Source organism: Protopterus annectens, chromosome 1.part1 (genome assembly GCF_019279795.1).
Source record: "Protopterus annectens isolate FY-2018-M chromosome 1.part1, PAN1.0, whole genome shotgun sequence".
Lineage (NCBI taxonomy): Eukaryota > Metazoa > Chordata > Ceratodontiformes > Protopteridae > Protopterus > Protopterus annectens.
Genome location: NC_056726.1, coordinates 271,285,021 through 271,302,057, shown reverse-complemented (window position 1 = coordinate 271,302,057; position 17,037 = coordinate 271,285,021). Strand labels below are relative to the sequence as shown.

At 43.4% G+C, this 17,037-nt stretch overlaps 1 protein-coding gene across 1 annotated transcript in view; it reads left to right on the top strand.

Annotated features, from left to right (window-relative positions):
* TBC1D32 (TBC1 domain family member 32) overlaps positions 1 to 17,037 on the top strand; it is a 1,886,357-nt gene that overhangs the window by 1,838,795 nt on the left and 30,525 nt on the right. The window contains exon 28 of the mRNA XM_044086982.1: positions 11,962 to 12,150. Within this exon, the coding sequence (XP_043942917.1) occupies positions 11,962 to 12,150 (189 nt within the window). The remainder of the gene's footprint in view (positions 1 to 11,961; positions 12,151 to 17,037) is intronic.

Sequence of the window (17,037 nt, the reverse complement as noted above, 5' to 3'; positions counted from 1 at the left end):
TTTGCTCATATCTCTTCTGTAGATAGTCTGTTAGCACTAGGTTTATTGAGGCAGTGTAGCAACTGCCTCATGTATACTATCCCGTACTAGATCTCTCTGATTCCACCTATGAAAGGTACAATTACATAGGTATGCTGGAGGCTCATCTGTCCTCTCATTCTACTGGCAGTGAACAGCAGCATAGCACTAGGGGGTTGAAACTTCACTGCCTAAGTCTCAACAGGCACCAACATAGCATACATCAGACACCTAGGAATATCCTTGGATGTTTACTCACACCAGCATCTTCACCTCTTCTGTGAATCATGATGACTGCAAGCCATTGCCCCTAAGGTCAGCTGGGCTTTTAGACAATAAGAAGATCCTTGCTTCCTGTGGGCTAACTACGTATGACAGGAAGTTTGTATCTAATTTTGCAACCATCCCTGCCCTTTGACAGTTCTCACATGGTTAAAAGCTCCTGTCAAAGTGCAGTGGTCTGTTGAGGAAGACAAGGCATTGAATGAACTAAAAAGGATCCTTTCTTCAGAATCTGTGTCAGTAACTCCTGATTTTACTGAAGAGTTTACCTAATAAACTTGGGAGATTGGCATAATGGGGGGGGGGGGGGTTGGGAGGTTGGCATAATGGTTAAGGTGTTCACCTTACTAACAGAAGGTGCAGGGTTTGATTCTCGCATGGGGTAATTGGCTAGGCTTAAAATGGCCCACAAGGGCAGCTAGCCTAGTACTAACCTATGAACCTATAATATACTGGCACGTCAAAAATAGGCATAGAGGCAGTGCTAATCCATGACATTCAATGTGAGAAGCTCCTTGTATGTATCCGCAGGAAGGTGAGCAATACAGAAAGGAGGTATTTACCTGTTATCTTTATGCCTTGAAATGCTGTTTATTATGCAGATACTTCAATTTGGTAATAGACCATGCCCCATTGCAACAGATAAATAAGCAAACTGACGGTAGTACCAAGTTGTAACAGTAGACACTTTTCTTCCAAAACTTTCAATGTACAGTAACACAAAGACCCAGCCTAGCCAGGAGAAATGCTTATGGGTTGCCAAGGGCCACTAACATTATCACTGTGATTCCAAAACCAGTGGTTTTGTGCTAGGAAGGGAGTAGTAACATGTTGGTTATGGAAAATGTGTATATGCTTTTAATACAGTGGATATAAAATGTGTACACACTCCTGTTAAAATGCCAGGTTTTTGTGATATAAAAAAATGATACTGCAATAAATCATTTCAAAACTTTTCCCACCTTTAATGTGACCTATAACCTGTACAATTCAATTGTAAAACAAACAAATTTGTTAGGGGAAAAATATAAAAAATAAAAAATGTACAATAAGCTGGTTGCATAAGTGTGCACACCCTTAAACTAATACTTTGTTGAAGCACCATTTGATTTAATTGCAGCATTCAGTCTTCTTGGGTAGGAGTCTTTCAGCATTGCACATCTTGACTTGGCAATATTTGCCACTCTTAGGTTCATAGGTTCATAGGTTCATAGGTTCATACTAGGCTATCTGCCCTGAATAAAAACTATGCCTATCATTTTGCTGTGCCTCTGTCAAAGCAGTGAGCTAAAAGTATCCTGGGGTATATATGCAATCTCTCATCCATTGGTCGTGATGAATCAAATCTGGGTTTGACACCTTCATGATCAACTGTCAACCTGGGTCCCCAGATCTCTGATGACTTTTTCTGTGCTCAGTGGATTGCCACCTATATGGTAGCGCCATGGCTCTGGCACCAGTTATCCATTCTGTGAGGCCCTTCTGGAGGATATGGGACACCACTTGTGACAGGCTTTGAGTCTGACATGGCTCCAGCAACTCTGACCCTGTGGGTTCTGTCACTTAGCCAGTTTTGCAACCCATCTGTGATGTATGGGTTTACATTCAAGCTGATGAGGAGGTAGGCTGTATGGACTGCCTTTCATCAATGGCCTGGGTTGTGTGTCTCATGATCCTCTCCATGGCTTTGCAGATCAGCCAGTATGTTGGCAATGTGTTCCACCAAATCTCAGATTGCGAGGGCATCTCTTGTGCGCAGCCCTCTTTAGGTCACCCCACAGATTTTCTATTGGATTTAGGGCTGGGCTCTGGCTGGGCCATTCCAAAACTTTAATTTTCTTAAGGTGAAGCCATACTTTCGTTGGTTTGGATGTATGCTTGGGGTCATTGTCTTGTTGAAAGGTGAAATTCCTCTTCATATTCAGCTTTCTAGCAGATGCCCGAAGGTTTTGGGCCAAAAATGACTGGTATTTGAAAGTGATCATAATTCCCTCCACATTGACTAAAGCCCCATTTCCAGCTGAAGAAAAGCAACCCCAAAGCATGATACTGCCACCAACATGCTTCACCATGGCGATAGTGTTCTTTTGGTGATACGAAGTGTTGTTTTTGCACCAAATGTATCTTTTGGAGTTGTCACCAAAAAATTCAACCTTGGTCTCATCAGATCATAACATATTTTCCCGCATGTTTTTGGGAGACGTGATGTATTGTTTTGTAAATTTTAGCCAGGTGTGGATGTTTTTCTGTGTAAGAAAAGGCTTCTGTCTTGCAACCCTACCCCATAGCCCAGACATACGGAAAATATGGGAGATTGGTGTCACATGTAGTACACAACCAGTACTTGCCAGAAATTTTTGCAGCTCCTTCAGTGGTGTTACTGTAGGTCTCTTGGCAGCATTCCTGACCAGTTTTCATCTTGTCTTTTCATCAGTTTTGGAGAGATGTCCAGTTCTTTGCAATGTCACTGTTGTCCCATATTTTCTCCACTTTTTGCTGACTGTCTTCACAGTGTTCCATGGTATATCCAATGCTGTGGAAATGTTTTTGTACCCTTCTCCTGACTGATACCTTTCAACAGTGAGATCCCTTTGATGCTTTGTAAGCTCTCTGTGAACCATGGCTTTTGCTGTAGCAGGCAACTGAGTAAATGTCAGGAAAATCCTACTAGGACAGCTGAACTGTATTTGGGGTTAATCAGTCTGTTTAATTGATGGCAGGTGTGTACCCAAGAAGACTGAATGCTGTAATTAAATCAAAAGGTTCTTCAACAAAGTATTAGTTTATGGGTGTGCACACTTGTTAAGTTTTTTATTTTTTCATATTTTTCCCCTAACAGATTTGTTTGTTTTTCAGTTGAATTGTACAGGCTATAGATCACATTAAAGGTGGGAAAAGTTTTCAAATGATTTATTGTGGTCTCATTTTTTTATATCACAAAAACCTGGCATTTTTACAGGGGTGTATACACTTTCTATATCCACTGTGTGTGTATGTATGTGTGTATGTGTGTATATATATATATATATATATATATATATATATATATATATATATATATATATATATATATACACACACACACACACACACACACACACACACACACACACACACACGCATATAGTGATAATTTTATGGAGAATTACTAACTTCAAAGCATGTTTTCCACTAGCAGGCAATTGGATATGTAACATAAGAAGAGGCATAAATGTTGGTGAATTGGCATAAAATGGGATTTATTTAACATAAAAACCCCCCAAAAATAATTTTTTTTGCAGGACAGAAAACTCCATCACAAAACCAAACCTATCATGCAAACACAAAAATGGAAGAAATCTCCTATACAAAATGAACGATTGCTGGCACACACTTAGAAAACTGCAGCATCAGTGGATACCGCTAGCAAACAACATTTGTTGACAACAGAAGCACTGCAAAACATATCTCTAACCAACAATAACATGCTTAACTTCAAATAACTCCCCTCACTCTTTCAAAACACTGAAATTCAATCTTAAATTACTTGACAGAAACAAAGGTCAAGTATTTTGAAATTCTGTAAAAGTAGAATATGCTGCTGGCATGCAGTCTTCTTCTTTTGGCTTGGATCACCTGTCCGCTCATGATTGGCAGAGGAGTTTTACGGTGTTGATTTGCCAGCCTTGTGCCCAATCTTCCACAGAAGGCACGCACACGCACTCACTTCTAGGTCCAATTTGGAGTGTCCAATCCACCTACAGCATGTCTTTGGGATGTGGGAGGAAACCGGAGCACCTGGAGGAAACCAACGGGAGCACAGGGAGGACATGCATACTCCGCACAGAAGGCACCCCAGCCAAGGATCGAACTGGAGAACCTCTTGCTGTGAGGTGACAACGCTAACCGCTGCACCACCAAACTAGTTGGCATTCAATAAAATGTCTTAACGCCCATTACACACATGCATGCATACCTCATGCACACACACACACACACACATATATATATATATATATATATATATATATATATATATATATATATACACACACACACACACACACACATGCACATATATATATATATATATATATATATATGTATGTGTATATATATATATATATATATATATATATATATATGTATGTGTATTTATAGATATAGATATATATATATATATATATATATATATATATATATATATATATATAAAACAAAAAGACATGGGAGATTGGATAAACATAAAACACTGGTTTATATAATAAAACCACAAATCAAAATATTATCTCACTTGGTATTGCAGTTTCAAAATAAAGAATACAGTACATTCAGGACAGTGTTCATTTAACACAGCCCTTCTAGGATACAGGCTGTCTTTTAAGCAAAACAAAATCTAATTCTGCAAATTTTAGCATGTGGGAAAATGTGTTATGATCTGATGAGACAAGGTTGAACTTTTTGGCCACAACTCCAAAAGGTACATTTGGTGCAAAAACACCAAAACAGCACCATCCCCATGGTGAAGCATGGTGGTGGCAGTATCATTCTTTAGGGTTGCTTTTCTTCAGCTGGAACTAGGGCTTTAGTCAAGGTGGAGGGAATTATGAACAGTTCCAAATACCAGTCACTTTTGACCCAAAACCTTCAGGCATCTGCTACAAAGCTGAATATGAAGAGGAATTTTACCTTTCAACATGACAATGACCCCAAGCATACATCCAAATTAACAAAAGTATGGCTTCACCTGAAGAAAATTAAAGTTTTGGAATGGCTCAGTCAGAGCCCAGACCTAAATCCAATAGAAAATCTGTTGGGTGACCTGAAGAGGGCTGTGCACAAGAGATGCCCTCACAATCTGACAGATTTGGAAGGAAGAGTGGGCAAATATTGCCAAGTCAAGATGTGCCATGCTGATAGACTCCTACCCAAGAAGACTGAATTTTGCAATTAAATCAAATGGTGCTTCAACAAAGTATTAGTTTAAGGGTGTGCACACTTATGCAACCAACTTATTGTACATTTTTTTTAATTTTTTCCCCTAACAGATTTGTTTTTCAATTGAATTGTACAGGTTCTAGGTCACGTTAAAGGTAGGAAGTTTTTTGAAATTATTTATTGTGGTCTCATTTTTTTTTTTGTATCACAAAACCGTGGCATTCTAACAGGGGGTGTGTACACTTTTTATATCCACTGTGTGTGTGTGTGTGTGTGTGTGTGTGTGTGTGTGTATATATATATATATATATATATATATATATATATATATATATATATATATATATATATATATATATATATATATATATGTGCATGTATGTGATAAACATATTATAGATATAAATGTAAATCTAATATTTTAAACACATACACACACACACACACACACACACACACACACATGACACTTTTCCTTCTTAACCAAACTGAGTTTTATATAGTACAAATACCTACTGTAAACATATAATCTGAAGTAGGGACTTCATTTGTCAGCAACCTGTGGGTCTTGGATCCGATATTGGATCCGAGCCGGCAACTTGTTTTATAGCTAATGGATCCGAGCTCCTAGCTCCTCCCCTCACCCATAATCCCCTGCCAACCCTCCATGACCTCAGATCTAGTTTGCCGCGCTTGTGGATGGCTGGATTCCTTTGATCTCTAGCGAAATCGTCAGTTAAGTGTCTTTTGAGTCAACTTTTCTCTCAGTTAATTTTAAAAAAAGTGTGTAAGAGTCAGGTTCCCTGTAATTTTTATTTTTTTTACATAATTTTCCCTCCCTTCGCTGGTCGTTAGTGAGTGTGTGTTTGTGTTTTTGGGGCCTGTGTGTTTGTGTAGCACTCCTTTTTCTTCAAAGTATGGCTGAGGCCCCAAAAGCCATTTTTTCTAAATGTACCGAGTGTGGCCATAAGCTCTCCCCGGCTGATGGCCACACTCGATGCGTTCGGTGCCTTGGGGTTGAACACCTCACCTCAGGCTGTAACATTTGTGCAGCGTTCAACCCCAGGGCACTGAAAGAGCGGAGGTCGAAGCTGGTCCTGGTGGGACTTTTGCCCCCGGACTCGGCTCCGGCCTCCGCTGCTCCCGTGGCACTACCACAGGCTGTGGTCCAGCCAAGCGGGCTTCTCCCTCCACTGCTTCTAGGCTCCTCCTCGGCTCCGATCTCCTTGCTTCTCCCCAGGGCCCGAGGAGGAGGAGGCCCGATCTCCATCGAGGTCATCGAGGTGGCATTCCAGGCTTGCCTCGGTGGCCTCATCGAGATCAACTTTCAGCATGTCTGATGCAGACTTGGACCGGATGATGCGAAGATTCATCCAGGCCCAGCTGCAGATGGGAGTGCTCTTGCCTCCCCCCCCCTTCGGGGGGGAGCTCGACACCCTTTTTCGCTCCAATTGCTCCTTCTCTGACCCGCTACCCAGGTTCGGAGCGTTCGGAGCCGACAGTACTTGTTACTTCGGATCTGACCCTGCCCTCGAGTCTGTCGGATCCGACCTCTCGGAGCCGTGGCCCGAGCTTTAGATCTGAGGGATTCAGTGTGCCTTCAGCTCCGTCCAGGTCGGAGCGCACTGGTCCTTCAGATCCGATGGTCTTGGCGCCGGCTCCGATCCCTTCATCAGATCCGAGTGGGAGCCGTCTTTCGGAGCCCAGGCAGAGCGGTTCCCCCTCAGCCTTCGATGTAGTGGAGAGGGCTCTGTCAAGAGCATCTGGACCCCCGGCCCTTATCTCGGCTCCACCCTGCACTACCTCTCTGCTGGGCCAGGCTTCCATCACCTGGCCTCAGGGACAGCCTGCTTCAATGTCCCAGGTTGTTCCATTGGAACAGGATGTTGCTGGCGAGACCTCCTCGGACAGCCCCCCCGAGGAAGTGCCTCGCAAGCCCAAGTGCAAGAGGAGGCACGTGGACTCCCCCTGAGTCCTTAACTGAGGACACGGACTTGGATGAAGGGGAAGGCTCCCCAAGATCACCCCCTGAGGATGTCTCCTTTGGAGACATCATGGAGATGCTGAGGATCAGAGGTGGGTGGTCTGCCCCCAAGGCTTCCTCCGACGAGTCCGTGTTTCTGGAGGCATTCGAAGCAGGCCTGTCTACCTCTTGGGTGTCCCCTCCGGCCGACCCCTTGGTGGACCTTATTACCACCAGGGCTTGGAAGGACCCGGACACCGTGGAGCCAATCCTCAAACGCCCGGACAGGATACTAAGCCCCCCCGCAGACCGGTCACACTGGAGCAAGGGTCCCCCCATAGATGCCATGTTGATGGCGGCAGCCACGAAGAGGGAACTAGCTCAGGAGAGCCCCTCAGTCCATCCACCGAGCAAGGAGTCCCGCTCGATGGACCGCTTAGGGAAGCAAGTTTTTAGTTCAGCGACCTTTTCGGTAAGGTCTCTGAACTATATGGCACATGTCATCAGGATGCAGCGGGATCTTATCAAAGAATACGCTGCCTCCCCCTCTGAGTCCATGTCGGCGGAGGACAAACAGTCGTACTCCACCCAAATGGCCACTCTGAGATCGATTTCAAATACCTCTATGCGGCTATTGTCCCACGCCACCGAGGGAGCCGCTAGAGCTAGCGGAGCGGGCCTAGTCATGAGACGTCAGGCCTGGCTCCGTCATTGTGACTTTGCGGAGCCCTTTAAAGCGTCCTTTGCGAACGCCCCTTTCGATGGTTCTGCCCTGTTTAGCAAAACGGTTCGCGAGACACTTGTCCAGAGCGAGAAGGACGGGAAGACATTGTCTGCCGTCGGAGTCCGCTTCTCTGCTCCCCAGTGGTCCTTTTCAAAGAACCAAAAGGGTCAGAAGAAGATGTGGTTCCGGAAATTGCAACATTCCCAACCGGCTCCAGACAACCAGTCCTTCCGTGGCAGAGGAGGACAGGGAGGATGCCGCCCCAGGGGCAGAGGGGCTCCGAGGAACTTTGGGTCCAGAGAACCTTTCTCTGACCGGCCCTCGCAGCAGCCCTGAAGGGTTGCCTGACTGCTTCACTCTGGAGGCAGTCGGGGGCGCTTCTCAGAGCACCTAGCGGCATGGGAGTCCATCACGACAGACCGCTGGGTGCTTCGAATTATATCCAGAGGATACAAAATCCCATTACTTCATGTCCCCAAATTCAAGAACCTCCCCAATGTACCACCCGATCAGAGGGAGGCTGCAGCCGCAGAGATTCAGCAGCTGCTAAGAAAAAGAGCCATCCAGCCCGTCCCCCAAGACCAGCTCGGATTAGGGTTCTACTCCAGGTTCTTTTTGGTGCCAAAAAAGACGGGGGACTTGAGACCGATACTAGACCTGTCCCGTTTGAACGTGTGGGTAACCAAGGAAAAATTCTGAATGGTCACTCTTCAATCTATTCTTCCCCTTCTAAGGGAGAATGATTGGATGTGCTCTATAGACCTCAAGGATGCGTACTACCACATTCTAATTGACAGGCGATCCAGGAGGTTCCTCCGCTTCCAGCTGGGAGCCAGTCACTTCCAGTTCAGGGTCCTTCCCTTTGGCCTCACCACAGCCCCCAGAGTGTTCACCAAGGTATTAGCAGTGATTGCGGCCCACCTGAGACTCCAGGGAATACAGGTCTTTCCATACCTGGACGACTGGCTCCTGACCGCCCCAACAAGGCATCTACTTTGCTCAGCCAGAGATTTCTTTCTCCGCCTAGCCCCCCAGTTAGGCTTCACCATCAATGCCGACAAATCCTTTCTGGCCCCGACACAAGTCATAGAATTCATAGGAGCCAGAATAGACACCAGAGATCTGCGAGCCTTCCTGACGTCGGAACGACTACGGAATTTGCAACTTCATGTGCGGGCCATCCTCCAATCAGAGACTCCACCGGCGGAGTTGGTCCTGAGGGCGCTGGGCTCCATGGTGGCAGCGATAACGCTCCTTCCATGTGCCCGTCTGAGCATGCGGGTACTGCAGTGGACCTTTTTAGTACAATGGTCCTTTCTGTCTTTTCCTCTCCATCACCCCATTGTTATCAGCAAGGCTTGCAGGAGGGCTCTGTTATGGTGGCTCCATGCTCCGGACCTCCATACGGGCCGACCCTTCTGCACCTCTCCCCCTCTCACTACTGTGACCACGGATGCCTCCCGCCCCGTGTGGGGGGGCATTATTCAGGCAGGACCGTCCAAGGCACGTGGAACGATACAGAGACCTCCCTGCATATCAACTTTCTGGAGATGAGAGCGGTGCTGTACGCGTTGCAAGCACTTCAGAATCTCCTCCCCGTAGGAACGACTGCAATTCAGTCGGACAACATGTCGGTTGTCTGGTACATCAACAAACAGGGGGGAACCAGGTCTTACCCTCTATGCCGCGAAGCCATGACAGTGTGGGAATGGGCGATTTCCACCAACCACTTTCTGATTGCAACGCACATTCCGGGGCGGGCCAACATCCTAGCGGACAAACTCAGCCGCACCCTTCTTACCCCGTACGAGTGGTCTCTCAACCAACTAGTAGCGAAGCAGATATTCGCAATATGGGGGCAACCCTGCTGCGATCTTTTTGCCTCTCCCTCAAACACCAAATGCGGCAATTTCTTCGCTCTGATTCCCCCTCCAGGGGAAACCCCAAGAGACACTCTGGTGCATGTTTGGCCACCCGGTCTACTTGATGCCTATCCTCCTCTACCCCTGATGCTGCAGCTCTTACAGAAAGCCTCGCGGTTGGGGAGCAGGATGATCCTCATTGCCCCATTCTGGCCTCTGCAAATTTGGTTCCCTTACCTGTGGTCTCACCTAGTGAATCCCCCTTGGATTCTGGATCCCAGTCCAGATCTAATCTCCCATCCGACGGACTTACTGACCCCAAATCTGGACAATCTGAAGCTGACGGCTTGGTTGCTCCAGTTCCACTCCTAGTTAGGACTCCCGGTATCTCTTCACCAGTTAAAGCCATCCTCGTGGCAGAGCATAAGCCTTCCACCATAAAGTGTACCGCAGTAAATGGAAACGTTTCTCCGTCTGGGCGGAGCATCATAATCTAGTTCCCTTTAAGGCTCCTCTTCCATCCATATTAGACTTCCTAACCGAACTTTTTCAGGAAGGCGCTAGTTGCTCAACTGTCAAAGTGCAATTGGCTGCCATCTCCCATTATCATGTGGTACATGACACAGGGCCCTTGATGTCGGCCAAATTGTGTAAAACCTTTCTCAAGGGCATCTTTTTGCTTAGAACCCCTATAAAAGAAGCCGTACCACCTTGGGATCTTTCACTAGTTATTCAAGCCCTGACTGCTCCACCTTTTGAACCTGCTGCTTCAGTAGATCTCAAATACTTGTCCTGGAAAACAGCATTCCTTGTAGCCATTACTTCAGCGAAAAGAGTTTCGGAGCTACAAGCTCTTTCTGTGAAACCTCCTTACTTGATCTTTCATCCAGACAGAGTGTACCTCAGGACCAATCCCTCCTTCCTTCCCAAAATAGCATCAGAAACCAATATAAATCAATCCATAAGTCTACCGGTCTTCTTTCCTAAATATCAGAATAAAGGAGAGTACAAGCTGCATTCATTAGATGTTCATAGGCAGCTGCGTTTTTATACTCATAGAACAGCTGGTCACAGGCAATCCGACCAGCTGTTCATTTCCTTTGCCAAATTTAATTTGTGGAAAGCAGTATCAAAAATCTCCCTGTCACGCTGGATTTCCCAATGTATCCTGTTAGCGTACCAAGCTTATGGGAGACCCGCACCTGAAGGAGTTCGCGCACATTCCACTTGTTCCATTTCTACTTCTGCGGCCTTCAAATCTAGAGTTCCATTGGATGATATTTGTTCGGCAGCCACTTGGGCCTCATCTCATACCTTTATTAACCACTACAAACTGGACGTGATTTCTAGAGGGAGAGCATCCTTTGGCTCTGCGGTGCTCCGCAATATCCTTCCATGATGGTCACCCAAGATTCAGGTAGCTGGGGACTCTGTCCCACAGGTTGCTGACAAATGAAGTCCCTACTTCAGATTAAGAAGTTATGTACTCACCATAACGTTCCATCTGAACCATCCCTCCCTCCTTCCCCCTGGCCTTCAGTGGATCTATGTGAGTTGGAATACCCTTTTTGGGTACATATAGAGGGGCAAACTTGATCTGAGGTCATGGAGGGTTGGCAGGGGATTATGGGTGAGGGGAAGAGCTAAGAGCTCGGATCCATTTGCTATGAAACTATCGGATCCAAGACCCACAGGTTGCAGACAAATTATTTAGACCAAGTATTTTATACAGTCAAACACACTCTAGCTTACTTGTACACGTGATACTTTTTTCCTTCTAAGTAAAACTGAGCTTCTGGCGTAAGAACTGAGATAGTTCAGTGTTAAGTTATGACACTGTCCTCATCAGTCATTGAAACAGCTTCTACTAGTTTTATACACTAGTGCACTCAGTAGCTAGATTCAAGGCAGCTACTTTGCTAGAATGTGATAAAGATGCAGTGTTAACTAGCTTTCTCAAAAAGATATGCTAACTATGTATCGATCAAATGGTATAAGACCTAACGGAAATAGATGCCTTCCTGTTATGACTGCTTAGTTTAGTGTTATGTATTTTATTTTCTTGCTTATGTTAAGCATTACTCATAAATTGCAGAGAATGTGAAACTCCAGTGCATATCAGCGTATTAATATAAACAGCACTTGTTTTCATATGTGTCAGCAATATGTTCATAAAGAATGCTTGTTCTTTTCAGATTTGTCTTCAGTGGCTGGTTCAGTGCTTTTGGAATTACTTGGACTGGTGCGAGATATGCCATTATATTGCAACCTGCATAGTCCTTGGTCCTGACTACCAAGTATATATGTGCCTATCTGTGCTTAAGCATCTCCAGCCAGAAATTCTTCAGCACACACAGTCACACGATCTACAAATATTTCTGAAGGCAAGTTGTCAGTTTTCTGTTCTCAGTTGACGTATAAAGCAGTTGTTATGACTTTGGAGCATTGCATGTGGTTGGACTTGTGCAGATTAGTCCTTTGCTGCTTAAGAAGTGATGTTCATTTAATGATGACTTGTAGTATTGTGGTGCTGCTATTCTGTACAGTTGAAATGTTCAAAAAATAAATTTTCTTTTCCTTAGGCAGAATCACTGTTCTTCAGATTATGTCATTTGAATTGAAAGGATGCATGAGTAATTGCTGTCACTCTTTTCTTAAAGTTGCTATATATCAATGTGTCAATGGGAAGAACAGCAGCTCCAAATTTTACAGTCAGCTGAACTTGTTCTTCAAACTTTAAATTGCTAATTTTAGAATTCCTGCTGGTTCCCAAGTCATTTGGAGCTGATGTTTGTTAGTGTTTTAATATATATTTCTTGTGCTTCATTTCTCATGGGTTGTTTTCATTTCTGTTATTTTTATGGTCTTTTCAATTTTTTTTATAACTACTCTGCAACATTTTTTTATTCAATTTTTTCTTAAAATCAGTCACTGAATACCATTTATTCATTTTCTTCACTGCTTTGCAACAGAAATTTGTGTTAAGAGCTGAACAAACAATTAGACATTTTCTAATCAACATCTTTGTTGTCTAAGAAAAGCATAGTGCATGCAATATACAGTTTCTGATGAGAATTTTGCCTAGGTAGAAGCCACCTGCTCTGCCACTTGTGTCTTGGCCCTTCGTTAATTAACCTTCTGCGGTGCTTTTAGCTGTTTTGCCAACGAACATTTAGGAAGAGCTAAGTACAGATTTAATGTTGCAATCAAGGGTTCATAGGTTTGGTGAACAACCTCAGTGCCTCTTGGTCATCAAGGGGATTGATGTCCTAGGTACCATTTTGGAACATCTATGAACATATGCTGTCATCCATTTCCTTCTTGAAAGCATGAATTGATAATCTCATTTCAGTTGAGAGGGTGAGTTTTTTTTTTCTGTAGATGAGAGGATCTTTCATATATGAAGCACTGTCACATTTCTATTTATGATTCATGGAAGCTGCTTAGGAGAAACAGCTCTTGGAAAGTGAGACTACAGTCAGATAAAATTTGGATCCTACAAGGACAGGAGTCAAATACGTCAGATAATTGAGTTTCAATGCATGGAAGATAAATGCAGAAACTCTGCTGTATCTCTGTTGGACCTGCTTGGATACAATTTAGGCTGCTAATTAAGATGTAGTTACGGCTGTCCATATCCTTCAGGCATTTCAAGTAGTAAATCTTCTTTAAGGAAGCAGACTATATTTCTGAACTCCTTGCCACCAAGGGAGACCACTGATTAGCTTCTTCAAAGAATTTTTTTTCAAAAGGCCACTACTTTCTTCATATATCCTAAAGAGATGCCCATTAAAGTGTGAGATAGCTCTTTATCGCAGCTGTGTGAATTAGAATGTAGTTCAGCAGTTCAGAAGATTACCTAGAAACTCATATTTATTTTACTGTTAAAGGTTTCCATTTACTATTCCAACTTTGAGTTCAGTTTACAGCATCATCTTCTGAATTTATATTAGCCTTAAACTAGGTCTGAACATTTGTTCAGGCTTTGTCTTTTAGCCAGAAAAGGACAAATTAAGACCAGTGCAAGTGTGCATCTTACTTAGAACATAGTCATACAGTAATACTTGAATCAGTTGTAGATTTTAACGAAACAGCTTTTTACTGCTAACGCAGTTTCTTCCAAGGCCCTTTTATTTTTTCATTTGGTAACAATTTCCCCTCCATCACCACATCCTTATGTCTTTCCTGTAAACATTGTGCATGGTAAAATTTGTTTTATTTATTTATTTAGCATTTGTTTACCGGGAAAGTTCAACTTGGAACAAAGCCAATTTTCAGCAGAGGCCTGGGGGAGAAAGACTCCAGATGTATGTTTTTGTAATGTGGGAGGAAACCGGAGCACCCAGAAGAAACCCATACGAATGCAGGGAGGACATGCAGACTCCGCACAGAAGGCACCCCAGCTGAGAATCGAACCAAAGAACCTCTTGCTGTGAGGTGACAATGCAACCGCTGCAGTTTTATAAAATACATTTCATACATTGTAAACATATTAATTACCACTTTCATACTGCAACTTACTTGAATGTTTCTTTCACTGATTGGATTTGTGTCTTCCTTTGAAAACCCCTCCCAGAAATTGCATACCATATTTTAAATTAAACTTCTTGAATATTAAATTCATTTATACTTCTTCCCTCCTCTGTAATTCCCAGGCTGAGGCAGAAAATCCATGTGGATCGGAACTATACCTCTGTTAACAAAATAAAATAATATGCCTATGTTTCAAGTTACATGCATAAATTAGGTCGTTATACTGCTCACACATAATGGCATTTAAAAAGAGAACTACAATATAAAAGCATGTTTAAGCAGACAGGTGCACTGTTGTCTGAATAGTTTACCTACTCTGAATCTGCTTAAAAAAATACAACTCTGGAATCTAGTGGATGTCATCTTTTTTGAGAAGGCAGTGGCAAAAGCAACTAATGGGTTCATTTCTGTAGTTGAAGTCACAAATATTTCTACAGTGAGAGCACAGAGAGAGTTGAGGAGCTCTTTTTGCAAATACAGAAGGGGCTGGGTATCATCAGGGTGGAACTGATAATGCATCTTTTCAGTGTTGCAATGTAGGTTTAATACCTGTGGATTAGCAACTAAGGTGACGGTCACTATTTTCTAAAAAAGAAGAAATTAAGTTGTGTTTCAGTTATACAGAAATCATTGTCCAGTCTCTCTCAGAAAGCACACATCTCAGTAGTGGAAAGGAGACTTTTTCTAGTAGCTGGCCATCTGAGTCAAGAGATACAATGTGGACTTCATCCTGCCCAAAGAAAAGTAGATCAACTTTTTTCCTTGTGCAAATGTTGAAGAGGCTGTGGGAATTTGCCATTACTGTCTGAATAGTGTCTACTAGATTCTAGAGATGTTCTTTGCTTAAATCTCTGTTGCATTAGTCTTGAATACTGGGACTTCAGCCACAGAGTTGACTTCTAGAACTCAGTACCATTACTCTTTGGTACATCAGATGCCCTTCCCTTGGGGCATCAGAATGCTCCTAGGATAAAGGAGGAGTCTGCTTATGTCATATTAAAGGCTTCTTACTGCAGTTCAGTGTATATTCCTCGTTTACTAGTGTTTGGAGCAACAGCATCTTGGTCTGGTTTAGTCTAGGTCAGAGCTTGGGATTAAGATAAATATAAAGCTAGTAACCATTACTTTTTGCTTTGCTGTTTTTATAAGTTATAGCTTTTTATTGATGTACTTAAGTAGATTTTAGATGCTGAACATATGCCAGGGCTGAAAAGGGAAGATGTGTCTGTTTCAGACAGATTTCCCCAAAAGTACTTCCACTGGTGGTGTGTGTTCTGCTTGGGGCCTGACAACAATTATCACAAACATGTAGTTTTCCATGTTTTTTTTCTTAAGACCATTCAAAGTAAGCAAGTTCCCTGCAACACTACTTAAATAGGAACAAGCTCCATGCCTTTCCTCATTCTGCAGTGGTGTCTGCAGGGTAATCAAAATGCAAATTAAGGGGGTGGCAGAGATGACACAGAAAATTTGAGTCAGACATTTGACATCCCCTTTCAGTTTGAGGGTGCTGGTTCAAGTGAAGTGCTTTCATAGCTCCAGGCTCATACACATGTTCATCCAGAGGTTTATGGTTTCCAAAGGGGAGGACGGGATCCTCAACATAGTGATGAGAGAGGATGTTGCAAGTCATGAAGTGGGTGTCCAACCCTTCCTTTCTGAAGCCAAAACTACTAGTGCAGACATCCAAGACAAAAAAGACTCATAAGGTGAAGTACATTTCACCACACCCCAGCTCCTGGTAGGCATTTGGCTTCAGTTGTTGACTGGATTTATTATTATTATTATAATTATCTTTATAGTCATCATCCCCCTATCCCATATGCTTCCAGAACAATGCATTATCCTGGAACAAGAGTTCCTTAAAAGCTCTTCGCATACTGCATCCATGGACTGAACCTTCTGCATCTGGAATTCCCTCTGTGAAAAGAAAGAGGGACTACTGAACTTCAAAAGCTGAGAACTTCCAAGAAAGTAACACAGAAGACCTAGATAACGCTTTTCTGATGTCTTCCGCACAGGGTATGACAATGGAATCTGAGTCATCTTCAAAGGGAATCACATTTGTTAAAACCCTAACTAGAATGAATGAGTACTTCAGATGAGGAAGAGAAGCATATGAAGCTCAAAAAGATACCTTGATTTGTTGGTCCTGGTTGCCCATACACCTGTGACAATTCTTCCTATCTTGGGAGGCCTAGTGGATGCCTTTTAGGTACTTCACAGCAACTAGACAGTCCCCTGTTCCTAAGAAACTAAACATGTTCTATCTGATCTACAAGTACCTCCTTAAGAATCCTGTGGAGGATCCAGCTGTGGTGCCCAAAAAAGGGTCCAGATTAGTTTGTGCTCTGATTACTGTCCCAAAAAATTGTATCTCTCCTAGACCAGCTAGGGTAAACAATTGGGGACATTCCTCTTACTGGCTAGAGGTCTTGGAATTTATCCTGACAACTATTCAGGTGGCAAAACATCCTTTTAAATGTAGATATTATGCTGTGGCTGCAGCACCCAGGGCAATAACTAAGGGTTCTGTGATCAGAAGGCATGCTTAGCTGAGACTACAACCTCTTGCCAGATAATGGCAAATCACAGCTGTTAAATGTTCCCTTAAATAAAGAGCTATTCTTTGGGAACTTGCCATTCAAGTGCTTAAAATTTAGGAAAGGGGAAAAGTCATACAGGGTGCTAAACAAGTGTTTACCTTCCCATCATGGTATGACAGGAATTCCCCTCAA